The sequence below is a fragment of the Prunus avium genome, chromosome 1, assembly GCF_965620075.1.
Source record: "Prunus avium chromosome 1, drPruAviu1.hap1.1, whole genome shotgun sequence".
Lineage (NCBI taxonomy): Eukaryota > Viridiplantae > Streptophyta > Magnoliopsida > Rosales > Rosaceae > Prunus > Prunus avium.
In genome coordinates this window covers 61600993-61617461 of record NC_142284.1, presented here as the reverse complement: position 1 = coordinate 61617461, position 16469 = coordinate 61600993, and the positions used below count along the sequence as shown (strand labels likewise).

General features: G+C 37.6%; 4 protein-coding genes across 6 annotated transcripts; all 4 read left to right on the top strand.

Annotated features, from left to right (window-relative positions):
- The first annotated feature begins 693 nt into the window (after nucleotides 1-693).
- On the top strand, nucleotides 694-2727 carry LOC110765626 (cytochrome P450 98A2-like). 2 transcript variants are annotated; one of them, XM_021968793.2, is made up of 3 exons: nucleotides 694-1216; nucleotides 1434-1831; nucleotides 1945-2727. In XM_021968793.2, the coding sequence occupies exons 1-3, from the start codon at nucleotides 721-723 to the stop codon at nucleotides 2587-2589; spliced, it is 1539 nt and encodes a 512-aa protein (XP_021824485.1). In that variant the 5' UTR covers nucleotides 694-720; the 3' UTR covers nucleotides 2590-2727. The 2 variants fall into 2 exon arrangements, with proteins under 2 accessions (XP_021824485.1, XP_021824484.1); XM_021968792.2 differs by having other exon boundaries at nucleotides 1431-1831.
- Nucleotides 2728-6237: 3510 nt separating this feature from the next.
- LOC110765625 (cytochrome P450 98A2) lies at nucleotides 6238-8383 on the top strand. Of its 2 annotated transcripts, none has more exons than XM_021968791.2 (3): nucleotides 6238-6886; nucleotides 7102-7499; nucleotides 7613-8383. In XM_021968791.2, the coding sequence occupies exons 1-3, from the start codon at nucleotides 6391-6393 to the stop codon at nucleotides 8255-8257; spliced, it is 1539 nt and encodes a 512-aa protein (XP_021824483.2). In that variant the 5' UTR covers nucleotides 6238-6390; the 3' UTR covers nucleotides 8258-8383. The 2 variants fall into 2 exon arrangements, with proteins under 2 accessions (XP_021824483.2, XP_021824482.2); XM_021968790.2 differs by having other exon boundaries at nucleotides 6243-6886; nucleotides 7099-7499.
- A 4871-nt stretch (nucleotides 8384-13254) lies between these two features.
- On the top strand, nucleotides 13255-14904 carry LOC110765781 (uncharacterized). Its single transcript, XM_021969011.2, has 2 exons — nucleotides 13255-13511; nucleotides 14116-14904. The coding sequence occupies exons 1-2, from the start codon at nucleotides 13362-13364 to the stop codon at nucleotides 14755-14757; spliced, it is 792 nt and encodes a 263-aa protein (XP_021824703.2). The 5' UTR covers nucleotides 13255-13361; the 3' UTR covers nucleotides 14758-14904.
- Nucleotides 14905-15056: 152 nt separating this feature from the next.
- Nucleotides 15057-16429, top strand: LOC110765782 (uncharacterized). Its single transcript, XM_021969013.2, has 2 exons — nucleotides 15057-15543; nucleotides 15675-16429. Exons 1-2 carry the CDS (start codon nucleotides 15469-15471, stop codon nucleotides 16299-16301), a joined length of 702 nt encoding a protein of 233 aa, XP_021824705.1. The 5' UTR covers nucleotides 15057-15468; the 3' UTR covers nucleotides 16302-16429.
- The last annotated feature ends 40 nt before the right edge of the window (nucleotides 16430-16469 follow it).

Below are 16469 nucleotides of genomic sequence, written 5' to 3'. Positions count from 1 at the left end.
ATAAAAAAATTAAGTGGAGGCCCGTGACCACACTGGTCCAGTGTAGCTCCACCCCTGGTGTTTAGCTAAATCTGCCTTGGGGGCAGATGAGCACCTGTGCAACCCAACCTCCCTAGAGTTTTTGGAAAGTTAATAACAGCAGTGTAACGTGGCTGTTTTTGGACCCCAATGTTTGTCCGTATATTTACTTCCAGAAAATAATTCACCCACCATTCAATCGTACTTTATTACTGGTTCAACCGCATCCATGAATTCCATACCAAACCTCTCTAAAACAGTTGTGGGCTTACACTGATTGTACTTTTATTAATGACTTTCAAACTTCAAATATAAGTACGATATTAGCAGTTGTCCAATTAAGTTTGCTAATAAATTTGAAGTTTATGGGCTATCGAATTCCTTGATCACTCAACTTCTTAGAAAAATCGATGAAGGTTGCCTAGCGTGATTTATGAATGCAATCTTCGTCTGTAAAAAAATATATAAAAAAATTAAAAAATAAATACATTGAGTGAAGTCATTGATAGTAGAAGATCAGTCATTTTCATTTTTCCTCATAACTTAATCGGGTTAGTGGTTTTGTTTGCATATTGACTGAGGCCCATTTTATGGTAACCCATGTGTACATTACAGTGTCTGTGTGTATATATATACACACACAAAGGCTCTTTCCATTCCAATAACCTTATTTGATAAGAACCCCCTCTTCTAATATTACAAATGGCTTTCTCTGGACTACTACTTCCCATCTCATCACTTCTCATCCTCATCTTCCTTGCTTACAAGCTCTACCAGCGGCTGAGATTCAAGCTTCCCCCAGGTCCACGTCCGTGGCCGGTCCTCGGAAACCTCTACCACATAAAGCCCGTGAGGTTCCGGTGCTACGCAGAGTGGGCCCAGGTTTACGGGCCCATCATCTCAGTGTGGATTGGATACACACTGAATGTAGTAGTGTCGAGCTCAGAATTGGCAAAGGAGGTGCTCAAAGAGCATGACCAGAAACTGGCTGACAGGCATAGGAATAGATCAACCACCATGTTTAGCAGGGACGGTCAAGACCTCATTTGGGCTGACTATGGGCCCCACTATGTTAAGGTCAGGAAGTTGTGCACTCTTGAGCTTTTCTCTGCAAAGAGGATTGAAGCTCTCAGACCCATTAGGGAAGATGAGGTCACTGCCATGGTTGAATCCATTTTCAATGACTGCACCAATCATGGTATGCATTTATATATGTTTCCAACTCATGCATGCATATATGTTTGTTATCTCACTGCCATGATTTGGTGTTGTTTGAAGTCTGTTTCTGCAGCTGATAACTATGGCAACTCATGCATGCATATATATAGAGGAGTTTATATGTTCCAACCGTGCTCATCCCAATTAATTACCATTTTGTTATTAATCTACTTTAATTAATTACCATAATGCAGCAGAAAGCAGTGGGGAAAGTTTGCTAGTGAGGAAGTATTTAGGAACAGTGGCATTCAACAACATAACAAGGCTAGCATTTGGAAAACGTTATGCTAACTCAGAGGATGAAATCGATGAGCAAGGCCGAGAATTCAAAGAAATTATTTCCAATGGAGTGCAGATGGGGGGATCTCTTTCAATTACCGAGTACATTCCCTGGTTGGTTTGGATGTTCCCTCAACAGGAAAAGGCCCTTGTTCAACATTTTGCTCGAAGAGACCGGCTCACTAGGGAAATCATGGAAGAGCACACACAGGCTCGCACCAAGACTGGCGATGCCAAGCAACATTTCGTCGATGCATTGCTTACATTGAAGGACGAGTATGACCTTAGTGAGGACACTGTTATCGGACTTCTCTGGGTAAGTATTTTCTGGAGCCTTTTACATTTAGCATCGGTGTTTTAAAAAAATCTTAACCACTAAACTAATCTAAGCACATAATCATGTTTGTTTGATAATATTTGTGCATGCAGGACATGATTACTGCGGGTACAGACACCACAGCTATTACAGTTGAATGGGCTATGGCCGAGCTAATCAAGAACCCTAGGGTGCAAGAAAAGGCACAAGAGGAGCTAGACCGGGTTATTGGGTTCGAACGGGTCATGACCGAAGACGATTTCCCAAACCTCCCTTACCTCCATTGTGTAGCAAAGGAAGCGCTGCGGTTGCACCCTCCAACGCCACTAATGCTCCCCCACCGAGCCAATTCCCATGTCAAGATCGGTGGATACGACATCCCCAAGGGTGCAAGTGTTCATGTAAACGTCTGGGCCGTAGCGCGTGACCCGGCGGTTTGGAAAGACCCGCATGAGTTCCGACCAGAAAGGTTCCTAGAGGAGGATGTTGACATGAAGGGGCATGATTTCAGACTACTTCCGTTTGGAGCCGGCAGGCGAGTATGCCCCGGAGCACAACTTAGTGTGAATTTGGTAGCGTCCATGTTGGGGCATTTATTGCACCATTTCAGTTGGGCTCTAGCTGAAGGAGTTAATTCAAAGGAAGTTGAGATGTCAGAAAATCCAGGGATTGTCACTTACATGACAACCCCATTGCAAGCCGTGCCTACACCAAGGCTTCATTCGCACTTGTACAAGCGCGTGGCCGCTGAAATCTAATTAGTTAATTAGTTCCTTCTTATGAAGTGTGAATTTTTTATTTTAAGTATTTCAATATCTTTAATTATCCTTATGGTTGGAGTATTTGAAAAGATGGGACTGTTTATTATTATTATTATATAAATAACGTTATTTGTATTATATTTATTGACCACTTTGCTGCCTGGAACCGACATATATCCTCATGCATCTATGTTTTTTTCCAAAACTTTTATTAACTATTGTATTGTATCAGTCCATGCAAATTACAATAATATGCTTTGAAGAAATAATATTCCTTATCTTCTACCTTAAAAGAACCATAATTTTTCTATTACCATCATGTGGAGGAAAACGCTCTAGCATCCCTTGAAGATTCATATATCTTTTGGTTGCTAAAATAATTTGTGAACCCTATTAGGGTTTAAATTTGATTTAACTGCAGCTTTTTAGAAAAGGAAAAATTAAATGTGAGGTATTGTTGATCAGTTTTGGCCCTGAATTTTTTAGGGCCTAGGGCGAAAGAGAAGAATCAAGGCCCTTTTCTACCATAAAAAAACAAATTTCTTCTACTTGTGTGCTCATTTAACATGCAAAGTTAATAACATTCAAGAAAAATAAATTATATCAATTCAAACTTCATTAATAAAAAAACTCAAAATCTCATAATAAGTCGGATAGATACATTTTAATGGATAAACAAGATATGAAAATAATTCGGATACGTTTTAATGAATAAACAAGATAATGTCATCAGTTCTTCTCCACATTCCTCGAGCATTCGTCAACATCAAAGCAAAACTACAGCAGCCTACTTGAATTTCTCTGCATACTCAACAGTCAAATATACAAATTGAACTTAAAGTTCAATTGAATCTTAGGATTCCATTCCAATTTGACGTGATTTATGAATACAATCTTCCTTTTGTTTATAAAAAAAATTAAAAAAAAATCCATTGAAATACTTTGAGTGAAGTGGTAGAGAGTAGAAGACCTAAGTCATTTTCATTTTTCTTCATCACTTAATCGGGTTAGTGGTTTTGTTTACATATTGAGGGAAAAGGTCAAATATTGAGTTTTTAGATTCAATGGCCTCTGAACTTTTACCCGATTCGCATTTTGGTTCCTCAATTTCCAAAATCATTCTCGTGGTCCTTCAAATTTAGTTCCATTAGGACAAATGATCATGCCGTTAGTTTTGTTAACTTTTTCTGTTAAATTTGAGCACGTGCATGGCACATGGTGTACTATTGAGGGTTAAAAAATTGCTTCACTCTTGGGAGAAAAAATTCCCTGTCACATGGATTCCACAGTCAACGTCCTACATCAGATCTAAGGAATCTGTTTCCTTTTTTTTCCTTCAAATTTTATTATGTATTGGGAAATTTTTGAAAATTTAGAAATAGTGTGGTTGAGAGAGACTGTGTTGAGTTCAACTTCTGTCGAGGAGTGCGTTTTGGGGGAGAAAATTTTCCGGCGTCACTCACTCTCCTAAAGATCTGAGGAATCTCTCTCCATATTGAGCCATTCCATTATCACTTTTCATCTTCAATTTAAATATATTAGGGAAAAAAAGAGGAGAAATCAATAGGTGTGACTGAAAAGAGAGAGTAACATAGTTGCATAATTTTTACGAATTGAGAAATAGGAATGGATGAGAAGGATGAACGATGAAGGGAGAAGAGGAAGAAAATGGGTGCATAAATTAAAAATATACAAAAATATTATTTGCCCTTGCATTTAACAAAAAAGATAATAAAATTGACGGCATGACCATTTGTCCTAATGAAAGTGAAGTTGAAGGACCACGGGAACGATTTTGAAATTGATGAACCAAAATGAGAATCGGGTCAAAATTCAGGGACTATTAGACCTAAAAACCCGTCAAATATTTTAATATATTATATCTATAATATCTTCAGGGCGTGTATGTTTCTTTGCAATCCAATTGAAGTATGGTATCATGCCTAACCATGCACATCTCGTGATTAATAATGTCAAATTTTTTTTTTTTTATCAGATCATTCTAAAACATACTGATTTCAAGACGTGTGAATTCAAAGTCACAATTCTAACCTTGAAAAAAAATAAAAACAATATGTAATCCACATAACAATTTTATAAAAGCATCAAAACATCACTTAAATATTACCCATCTTACATTTTTTTTAAATACAAACTATCAATTAACTTTACATAATCAAAGTTTTTTCTACCATGTCTTTTTGAATGGATATATCCAATGTTATATAACATAACTAAGCCATTTTTCCGAACCAAAAAAAAAAAAAAACTAAGTCATTCAATCTTTCTTTTGACATAGTTGATCTGAATGTAAGATTTGATATTTAATCTTTCTTGTGACAAGTGGCGGAACTACGCTTAGGCTATAAGGGGCTATAACCCAGTGCAAGTGGGAAAAAGACAAAGAAAAAAATGTCTTACTCAAAAGATAAAGAAAGATGAGGTACAAGTTTGAAATAATGAAAATAAGACATGATACGATAGGGAGTCCAAAAAAAAAAAGATTTTTTTGGAAATAAACCAAGAGATAAAGAAGATGCCTTACAAAAAAAATTCAAAGTAGACAAGATGGAAAGGTATTTAAAGTGAAATAAAATTATGTTTTGAAATTATTATTATTATTATTTTGAACTTTCAAAGTTTGATATAGACTTGGAAACCGAACACGTACAAGAAAAAAGCACAAAGAAGATCGATTCTCAGTCACTCAACTTTTCCCGCACATTGGCAATTAAGCATCCATTTTATATAACCAAGCTTCATAATTTATATAACCATATTTTATCTTCAGGGAAAGCTTCTTTTGTGTTATTTTTTTTTTAAGAATGCAGCTAAATAAACCTTAAAATTAACTGAGTACAACCTATGATCTAAGTACACCCTAATATTTTAATCAAAATATAAAATTAACTAAGTACATCCTATTTAACTACCAAAAATACCCCTGGTACACCCTAATACACTCTATCACACAACACCCTAATACCAATCCTAAACCATGTTCTCTTTTTACATGAAGTCGTGCCCTCCTTTCAGATTTTGGGTTCGCATCAAAATCTTTAATTTCGTAAGATGTTGTGGGAGTAGATTTTCTAACTCCTTCGAAATATGTGGAGAGGACTCAAACATCTCTGTCAAATTACTAGTGAACTGCATCATCACTGGTCCGAAATCCTTGAGAATTTTGGATGCTTCTAAGTTAGAAGAAAAGTTTATACATTGGGATTTTAAAGTCATCCACTTTAACTTTATTGTATGGATGCTGTTGAGCTAAGAAGTCAGACTGGAACAAACTTTTTCATTCAAATATGGCTGCCCATCTTTTGCATCTTGAAGGATCAAGTACATGGAGAAATGCCGACACTTGTCTTTTACCATATTTGTAAAGAAGCTCTAAGCCTTTGAAGCATCAAGGCCCTTAAAATAATTTGAAACTTCTCTACGTACCTTTAATTACGGTTAAATATAGTGAGTAGGGTTTACTTGTTAAGCACGTATTTACCTAAATCAGGCTTGGGGGCAGATAAGCACGTGTGCAACCTAACCTCTCCCTAGAGTTCTTGGATATAATGAGTTAATAACAGCGAGCACTTCCAGAAAATAATTCTACCACCATTCATACCTAACAGCGAGTTCTTGGATATATTAGATCTAAAATATCTTCTTCTTTATTATAGATATCTATGATGTATCAATTTTTGTTTTTATTGACCGAGGCCCATATATATACACACACACAAGGGCTCTTTCCATTCCAATAACCTTATTTGATAGTAATCCTCTCTTCTAATATTACACATGGCTTTCTCTGGACTACTACTTCCCATCTCATCACTTCTCATCCTCATCTTCCTTGCTTACAAGCTCTACCAGCGGCTGAGATTCAAGCTTCCCCCAGGTCCACGTCCGTGGCCGGTCCTCGGAAACCTCTACCACATAAAGCCCGTGAGGTTCCGGTGCTACGCAGAGTGGGCCCAGGTTTACGGGCCCATCATCTCAGTGTGGATTGGATACACACTGAACGTAGTAGTGTCGAGCTCAGAATTGGCAAAGGAGGTGCTCAAAGAGCATGACCAGAAACTGGCTGACAGGCATAGGAATAGATCAACCACCATGTTTAGCAGGGACGGTCAAGACCTCATTTGGGCTGACTATGGGCCCCACTATGTTAAGGTCAGGAAGTTGTGCACTCTTGAGCTTTTCTCTGCAAAGAGGATTGAAGCTCTCAGACCCATTAGGGAAGATGAGGTCACTGCCATGGTTGAGTCCATTTTCAATGACTGCACCAATCATGGTATGCATTTATATGTTTCCAACTCATGCATGCATATATATTTGTTATCTCACTGCCATGGTTTGGTGTTGTTTGAAGTCTGTTGCTGCAGCTGATAACTATGGCAACTCATGCATGCATATATATAGAGGAGTTTATATGTTCCAACCGTGCTCATCCCAATTAATTACCATTTTGTTATTAATCTACTTTAATTAATTACCATAATGCAGCAGAAAGCAGTGGGGAAAGTTTGCTAGTGAGGAAGTATTTAGGAACAGTGGCATTCAACAACATAACAAGGCTAGCATTTGGAAAACGTTATGCTAACTCAGAGGATGAAATCGATGAGCAAGGCCGAGAATTCAAAGAAATTATTTCCAATGGAGTGCAGATGGGGGGATCTCTTTCAATTACCGAGTACATTCCCTGGTTGGTTTGGATGTTCCCTCAACAGGAAAAGGCCCTTGTTCAACATTTTGCTCGAAGAGACCGGCTCACTAGGGAAATCATGGAAGAGCACACACAGGCTCGCACCAAGACTGGCGATGCCAAGCAACATTTCGTCGATGCATTGCTTACATTGAAGGACGAGTATGACCTTAGTGAGGACACTGTTATCGGACTTCTCTGGGTAAGTATTTTCCGGAGCCTTTTACATTTAGCATCGGTGTTTTAAAAAAATCTTAACCACTAAACTAATCTAAGCACATAATCATGTTTGTTTGATAATATTTGTGCATGCAGGACATGATTACTGCAGGTACAGACACCACAGCTATTACAGTTGAATGGGCTATGGCCGAGCTAATCAAGAACCCTAGGGTGCAAGAAAAGGCACAAGAGGAGCTAGACCGGGTTATTGGGTTCGAACGGGTCATGACCGAAGACGATTTCCCAAACCTCCCTTACCTCCTTTGTGTAGCAAAGGAAGCGCTGCGGTTGCACCCTCCAACGCCACTAATGCTCCCCCACCGAGCCAATTCCCATGTCAAGATCGGTGGATACGACATCCCCAAGGGTGCAAGTGTTCATGTAAACGTCTGGGCCGTAGCGCGTGACCCGGCTGTTTGGAAAGACCCGCATGAGTTCAGACCAGAAAGGTTCCTAGAGGAGGATGTTGACATGAAGGGGCATGATTTCAGACTACTTCCGTTTGGAGCCGGCAGGCGAGTATGCCCCGGAGCACAACTTAGTGTGAATTTGGTAGCGTCCATGTTGGGGCATTTATTGCACCATTTCAGTTGGGCTCTAGCTGAAGGAGTTAATTCAAAGGAAGTTGAGATGTCAGAAAATCCAGGGATTGTCACTTACATGACAACCCCATTGCAAGCCGTGCCTACACCAAGGCTTCCTTCGCACTTGTGCAAGCGCGTGGCCGCAGAAATCTAATAAGTTAATTAGTTCCTTCTTATGAAGTGTGAGCTTTTTATTTTAAGTATTTCAATATCTTTAATTATCCTTATGGTTGGATTATTATTATATAAATAACGTTATTTGTATTATATTTATTGATCACTTTGCTGCCTGGAACCGACATGTATCCTCATGCATCTATGTTTTTTTCCAAAACATTTATTAACTATTGTATTGTATCAGTCCATGCAAATTACAATAATATGCTTTGAAGAAATAATATTCCTTATCTTCTACCTTAAAAGAACCATAATTTTTCTATGGGTCATGCTAGGGAGACCAACTTGGGATACCAACTTGTGTACCAGCTCTCTAATAGAGATGGAGCCCACCAATACAATGGGTCTCACGCTCTATTAGAGAGTTGGTATCCCAAGTTGGTCTCCCTAGCATTTTCCTTTTTGTATTACCATCATGTGGAGGAAAACGCTCTAGCATCCCTTTGAAGATTCATATATCTTTTGGTTGCTAAAATAATTTGTGAACCCTATTAGGGTTTAAATTTGATTTAACTGCAGCTTTTTAGAAAAGGATTCATATGCCTCTCCACTCATAATTGGATAATAGCCTTTCTATATCTCACTCAAAAAATAAAGAAAGATGAGTTACAACTTACAAGTCAGAAATAATACAAAGAAGACAAGGGGCAATAGCAAATCCATAAAAAAAACAAGATATTTCTGGAGACAAATTTAACCAAGAGATAAAAAAGATACCCTACCATGAAACAGACAAGACAAGATGAAAAGGTAATAATAAAATTATGTTTCGAAATTTTTTGAAGTTTTTTTCTTTTTAAAAGTCCAAATGCATTGTAGATGGTTATTCCCCGACCATGAAAAAGATGAAACGCACGCAGTACAAAAACATCTACGCTGACACCTTGTCCTTATACACTTGGACTTTGACTCCTGTCCTCAATCACTGTCAACTTTTCCACCGACGCCAAAAGGCAGAGAGAATGATTTTGTTGGCTTTGCACATAATTGCAATGGTTGGCCGTGGAATGGAACCCCACTAAAGCTATTGATATGGGTTGGTGGGGGAGTTCATTTTTCCTGTTTCTTCCTTATTGTTGTGACACCTATCCTTTTTCACTTATCATTAATCTAACTATGTTAACTTATCATTGAATTAAAAATAATTGAAATTAAAAAGGCGGAGAGCATGTGGTCGTTTGGAGAGAAAATTTTGATTTGGTGAGGAAGAGAAAGCAAGGGTCACGGTTGATGATGCACTCGAAGTGGAGATTAGGTGTCTTAGTTCAACAATCTTGATTTGGTTTGGCAATTTTAAGAGAGAGAAAGGGAGACTTGGGGCGGTGGGGGCAGTGGTGGTCGCCGCTGGGTGGTAGAGAAGATGAAGAAATCACTTTTGTGTAATTATTATAGTTAATTTTAATACAAATTAATAGACTTAACAGAGTTAAGGTTCTGTTAAGTGAAATGACATATGTCAAAAGAATAAGGAGGAAACATGTGGACACATAGAAAATTGAACTCGTTGGTGGTAGTGGGTTTGTGGCCTATGGGGTTGGAGTAGGATTTAGACTTTGGGCCAAATGGGCATGGATTTAATTTAAAATATTCAATTAAACATTGGCATTACTAGGTCCTCTCAAGTCCATCTAAAGCTTAAAGTTGGTAAATTATACACATTAATTAGCAACTAATTTTATATAGGCTTATTATCACAAAACATCCCTGACGTTTGCGAAATTATCACATTGCATCCCTAATGTTTTTTTGTATCATTAATGGTCCCTAACGTTAATACATGTACTCTTAAATAGTCTCTCTGTCAAAAAAAACCGTTAAATTCAAGGGTATAATCGTCAAATCAATCCAAAACTATATAATAAAAAATTTCTTCCCTTCTCTCTTCTTTTCTTTCTTCTTTCTTCTTTCTCTCCGCCTGGCCCTGCTCACTCTTCTTATTTCTTTCTTTTTTCCTTCCCTTCTCTCTCTCTCTCTCTCTCTCTCTCTCTCTCTTTTTGTCTCCTCTAGCCACCCAAACCACCACCCCGACCACCAAAGCCACCACTCTATCTGCAACTCTCTCCCTGCCCCCTCCCACAGCCCACCAACCCATCCACTCTAGCCACCCAAACCACCACCTCGACCTCCATAACCACCCCCTCTATGTACTTTCTCTGCAACTCTCTCCCTGCCCCATTCCATAGCCCACCAACCCAGCACTCTAGCCACCCAAATCACCACCCCGAGAGAAGGAAAGAGGAAGAAAAAAGAGAAAAAAGAAAAGAAAAAAAAAAAAGAATGAAGGAAAGAAGAAAAATGAGGAACAAAGAAGGAAAGAAGAAAAAAAAAGGGAGAGAAAAGAAGAAACAGCGAAGGAAAAGAAGAAGAAAAGAGGAGGAAAGAGAGGAGAAAAAAAAAAGAGAAACAGAGAGAGAGAAGGGAAGAAAAAAAAAAGAGAGAGAAAGAAGTAAAGAAGAAAAATGAGGAACAAAGAAGGAAAGAAGAAAAAAAAAAGGGAGAGAAAAGAAGAGGAAAAGAGGAGGAAAGAGAGGAGAAAAAAAAAGAGAAACAGAGAGAGAGAAGGGAAGAAATTTTTTTTTTATAATTTTGGATTGATTTGACGATTATACCCCTAGATTTAACGGTTCTTTTGACAGAAGGACTATTTAAGAGTACATGTATTAACGTTAGGGACCATTAATGATACAAAAAAACATTAGGGATGCAATGTGATAATTTCGCAAACGTCAGGGACGTTTTATGATAATAAGCCTTTTATATATTCAATTCAGGACATGCATGAAATATTTTACTTTTCACTTCATGGACGTATGTATGTCGTAGACAAATTACACATATGTAACATAATTAATGCGTGGAAGTGTTATTACACGTGTCGTAAAATTATTAGTCGGAGATGGCAAAATAATGATATTTCCGTTTCATGAAAGTCTTTCTCCTTGAAACTAGGTTTTCTCATATATATATATATATATCTTATGAATTTAGCATCACATATTCAAATAAGAATTCGTCTAGTTAATAATTTCGATGTAAGAAAGGATTAATTTCTACTGGGATATTAACTTGCAGGTAGCTCTTATGGGCCACGTGGCTGGCTCAAATGCGGTTTCAGCAATCCAAAATGCGCGCGTCCAAGCAAGACATTTCATGGACAATGTATAAACTCAAACAATTGCAACAAAAAATGCATACGCGAGGGCTCATTTTGTGGAATATGTCAATCTCATAGGCATAATAATCATTCAAAACTATGGAAATGCTATTGCTACAAACAGAATACCAAGTCCAACTGTTGAAGTGTATAATTAATTTCCACAAAAAAGATGTTGAACAAAGTTTTTTGAAGAAAACAAATAGTTTAGACACATGAAAATGATTAGGAGCATACTTGGCTTTTAGCTAGTGAGTACCTTGTGTTCTTACGCACTTCGGTTGGGTTGACCAAATAGAACAAAGGGAAAGGTAATTTTTAGGTTCTTTATACAATTACCAAACATCCAAATACAAGTCAAATATCCACCTCTATTATTATGCTGCTTTTTATATACTTAAATAATTATAAACTTTTAGTGTTGTGCAATTTTTTATGGATTCGGATCCTCTTCTCTGTTTGGATATGCTTGACTATTATTATTTACAAGTCCGAGCCTAATCGAGTCCTTAGTATTTCATAACCGATTTTTAGCCTCCAAACCCTTAATCCAAGTTATAACGTGATTCAATAATATTAACTACTTGTTGGAATTTGAATGAAATACATAAACTTGAGTCTCACATTGGAAAAGAAGAGAAAGTCTCTACTCTTTGTAAGTGGGAGTCTTCCCTCACGTGCTATATGGAAGGTGGGCCTAGTAGAGTGGAACTTGGGCTTCACCTTTTAATTGGGCTTGGATTATATATACATAATAATTAATAATTAATATTCATAGACTCGGGTCTTGGGTTAGTATGACGTAACCGGACCTAACCTAGACCCATCTCAACGAATTTTGTATGGATAGAACAACCCCGACGAACTTCTGTCATGGCGAATATATGTCACGATAGATCTTTCACGGAGAAATTTTGTTGGATCCATGTCGTGCGACTATACTGTTAAAATATTCTCTTTAATATTAATATATTTTAAAAGTATAGCCGCACGAATATACTATTAAAATATTTGAATATATTTAATAGGCTCCACAACATACTCCAATGAATCACTATCACGTGTGGTACTAGCAAAATGCCTATATTTCATGTGCATTCAAGGCATAATATGGATATTGTTGTCTAACATGGAAAATGAAGGGAGACTATCTATAAGAGGTTGATGACTAAAGCTTATCCCCTCTAATCCCCTTGAAAATTGTGGGATTAGGAGGGATAAGTTTTAGTTATCAAACTCATACGAATAGTCCTCCTTAATCATGCAAGTTAGACAACAATATCCATATTATGCTTTGAATGCACATAAAATGTAGACATTTTGCTAGTAGCCCTCCCTAACAAATGAGGCCTATATGTCATAACCCACTTTCTTTTATTGGTAAGAGAAAGAACTCCGAAAAATTGCAATTTTTACCTTCTTTAGCATAGGAAAGAAACTTGGTGGGTTAAGTATTACCATAAATTCTAAAGTTCCTAAAACAATGGGAAAAGTAGATTATAAGTCTTTGTCAGTAGTAACAACCCAAAAAAGAAATGAAAAAACAAATTCATAAATTAACAAAATTAATTGGTGTTGTCAGGATTTCCGTGTACCTGTTTCTACAATCAATATAAAAAAAATTAATTTTTAAATTTTATGTAGAGAGATAGTATATTTTATAATTGTTGAAGTTTGAATAAATTAATTATGGATTATTAATAGAAGTAGGATAGTCCAACAAGAAAGTTTAGAGAATTCACGAGTGGGGAGTTAAGACAGAAAGATGACATATGTATATGCGTCAGGTTTTAGTGAGTTAAAAAAGAAAGCTTCTTCTTCTCTTATAGTTTATTTGTTCTTGCTGAAGGATTCTCCTGTTTCACACAGAGAGAGAGAGAGAGAGAGAGAGAGAGAGAGAGATCATCAGCAGAGCAGAGAGGAAGAAATGGCAGGTTTGTTTGACAAGCAAGCAGATGTGTACTTGGATGCAAGGCCAACTTATCCCAAGGAATGGTATTCCAAATTAGCAGTTCTCACCCCTCACCACACTCTCGCTTGGGATGTTGGAACGGGCAATGGCCAAGCCGCTCTCAGTGTCAGTATTACATCACTACCTCTCTCTCTCTCTCTCTCTCTCTCTCTCTGGAGGATTGTTTTTAATTTCTCTAGCTTGTTTACTCAACACTATCTAAGATTATATAGAACAGAATAGAAAATCAATTTCTTTTTCTTAACTCAAACAGAAATTCTAAAATTAAGACATTAATGCTCCATTTGGATTTGGATGGAGGAATTAGAAAGAAATTATTCGGTTTTGACAACAAAGTACAAGAACAATGTTAAATTGAAGTATTTGAAATAACTAGATATAGTTCATTAGGAATGATTATATACCAGGAATCATTTGAAATTCATTGTTTTCTTTCTTTTTTTTCTTGTCCAAATCTTGACATACATAGATTGTAATGGTCTTAAGACAAATAATTATACCTCATAATGTCATCTAAATTCATAGATTTGGCATCTCTTCATCAAAATGGAGCATAATACTTAATCATTGATCCCGTAAATCTTGGTTAATGAATATTTTGTCTAAATTCGCAGTCTAACAACATAGCATGTCAACATCTAACAAGAGAACATTGTGATTCATGAACAAACGTATATATAGATGTATACACTAATTGTTACTTAAACAGGTTGCTGAGCACTATGAACAAGTAATTGGAACCGATGTGAGTGAATCCCAGCTGCAGCGTGCAATGCTGCATCCTCGGGTTCGATATGCCCACACGCCGTTAAGCATCACTGACGATGAAGTAATAGCCTTGGTAGGGGGAGAAGATTCAGTTGACTTGGTGACTGTAGCTCAAGCTGTGCACTGGTTCGACCTACCAAAGTTTTACAATCTTGTTTCACGTGTTTTGAAGAAGCCAGGAGGTGTATTTGCTGTTTGGTGCTACAATGACATTGAAGTTGATCCAACATTTGATCCTATAATGAAGCGATTTCATGACACAACACTTCCCTATTGGGACAAGAACATCCAGTATGTGTTTGATGGCTATAAGACACTTCCATTTCCCTTTGAAAGTGTCGGTTTCGGATCGGAGGGGAACCCATTGCCACTGGACATTCCAAAGCAGCTTTCATTTGAAGGGTTTTTGAAGATGCTGAGGTCATGGTCTGCAGTCACTACAGCCAAGGACCAAGGTGTAGATTTGTTACCTGAAAAGGTGGTTAAAGAGTTTGAAGGTGCTTGGGGTGGTTCCAAATTGGTAAGGTCAGTCAGCTACAAGGCTTTTATGCTTGCTGGAAAAGTTCGGCTGCCAAGCCTGTGATATAACAGTTCAAGTCCAGTCCAATCCAGCAATAACTAGTCCAAAATTATGACACCATCCATCATGAAGCAGGATTGATTGTTCTTTATTTTTAATTATGCTTTGGTGGTTCTATCCGAAAAATAAAAACTCTGTTTTGGTGGATTATTATTATTCTATGCATTTCTTTCAATGCAGAGCAATGGCATTGGCTCATGAAAGCCATTATAATTCAAAAAATGTTATTTACAGTTTAATAAAAAGAAACTTATAAAATCAATCTTCATGCAACATTGTTCTCTTACCAGTTGTATGCACAAGTTGCAGGACAAAGTCTGCAGACCCCTTGGCATTAATTCTTTTTTTTGGGGCATAAACCCCTTAGACTAGTCAAAGAGAAAAGAGAATTGCTTTTACTTTCTTGCACCCTTCAAATTGAATAGTTGAAACGAAATTGAACTTGGCTTCTAACATTAGTTTTCCTTGTCAAACTCTACAAGCATATTATCTTTTCTTGGCCTTGGACTGGAGAAAACTGCAAAGCATGCAGTTGAAAATTAGGAATTTAGGACTACTAGGAGAGATATTCACAGATTCCACATCTGTGTATAAAACCCCACAAAAATTCACTCTTGTAGAGAGATATAAGGCAAAAAAATGGCAGGTTTATTCGACAAGCAGGTAGATGATTAATTGGTGGCAAGGCCAACTTATCCCAAGGAATGGTTTTCAATGTTGGCAGCTCTTACCCCGCAACACTCTTTAGCTTGGGACGTGGGCACCGGCAATGGCCAAGCTGCTTTCTCCGTTAGTATCACTCTTACTTCATCCATATCTCTCAACTATTAATTAATTACTTGTTGTTTTTAGGCAGGTTTATTGTTGTAGCCATCTCTCAAATATGTTTTAAATTTAATCTCTGTACTGTATGTGTACAGCTTGGAGAGCATTATGAGCAAGTGATAGGAACTGATATAAGTGAGTCCCAACTGAAGCAGGCACTTCAACATCCTCAAGTTCGTTACATTCACACTCCGGTCTCCATGTCTGATGACGAATTGGTTGCGTTATTAGGGGGTGAGAATTCAGTTGATTTGGTAACCGTGGCAGAGGCCGTGCACTGGTTTGACCTCCCAAAGTTCTACTCACTCGTGAAGCGAGTTCTGCGTAAACCAGGAGGCATAATCGCTGTTTGGGGCTACAATGCTAGTGTGACAAGCCCTACGCTTGATGGTGTAGTTAAGCGTTTTTATGAAACATCTAAACCCTTTTGGGACCGGAAGAGGCAGTACTTATGGGAAGGTTATAGGACACTTCCATTTCCATTTCAAAGTGTTGGTTTGGGTTCTGAGGGTGAGCCTCTGCCACTAGACATACCAAAGGAAATGTCATTTGAAGGGGTCTTAAGGATGTTAAGATCCTCCTCCGCAGTCACTGCAGCTAAGGGTCAAGGTGTGGATTTGTTATCAAAAGAGGTTATTGAAGAGCTTGAAACTGCTTGGGGTGGGGTTGATTTGGTCAGAACTCTTACTTACAAGGCTTTTATGCTTGCTGGAAAAGTTTGAGGGGTAATCTTTTTCTATTGGGGTACATGTATAATATATGCTCAATTTCAGACCAAATAATTCTCTGTTCAAAAAGAATTATACAGATTATTGTGGGGTTATTACCATTTTATAGTTTTATAAGGATAGTTGTCCCTCTGTAACTGTTGTCGATGCATTGACATCATG

Coding starts and splice junctions, on each gene's coding strand:
- LOC110765781 (XM_021969011.2), top strand. CDS start 13,362: ATGGCAGGTTTGTTTGACAAGCAAGCAGATGTGTACTTGGATGCAAGG. Junction 13,512..14,115: donor ATGGCCAAGCCGCTCTCAGT/GTCAGTATTACA, acceptor TTACTTAAACAG/GTTGCTGAGCACTATGAACA.
- LOC110765782 (XM_021969013.2), top strand. CDS start 15,469: ATGTTGGCAGCTCTTACCCCGCAACACTCTTTAGCTTGGGACGTGGGC. Junction 15,544..15,674: donor ATGGCCAAGCTGCTTTCTCC/GTTAGTATCACT, acceptor GTATGTGTACAG/CTTGGAGAGCATTATGAGCA.
- LOC110765625 (XM_021968790.2), top strand. CDS start 6,391: ATGGCTTTCTCTGGACTACTACTTCCCATCTCATCACTTCTCATCCTC. Junction 6,887..7,098: donor CAATGACTGCACCAATCATG/GTATGCATTTAT, acceptor ACCATAATGCAG/CAGAAAGCAGTGGGGAAAGT. Junction 7,500..7,612: donor CTGTTATCGGACTTCTCTGG/GTAAGTATTTTC, acceptor TTGTGCATGCAG/GACATGATTACTGCAGGTAC.
- LOC110765626 (XM_021968792.2), top strand. CDS start 721: ATGGCTTTCTCTGGACTACTACTTCCCATCTCATCACTTCTCATCCTC. Junction 1,217..1,430: donor CAATGACTGCACCAATCATG/GTATGCATTTAT, acceptor ACCATAATGCAG/CAGAAAGCAGTGGGGAAAGT. Junction 1,832..1,944: donor CTGTTATCGGACTTCTCTGG/GTAAGTATTTTC, acceptor TTGTGCATGCAG/GACATGATTACTGCGGGTAC.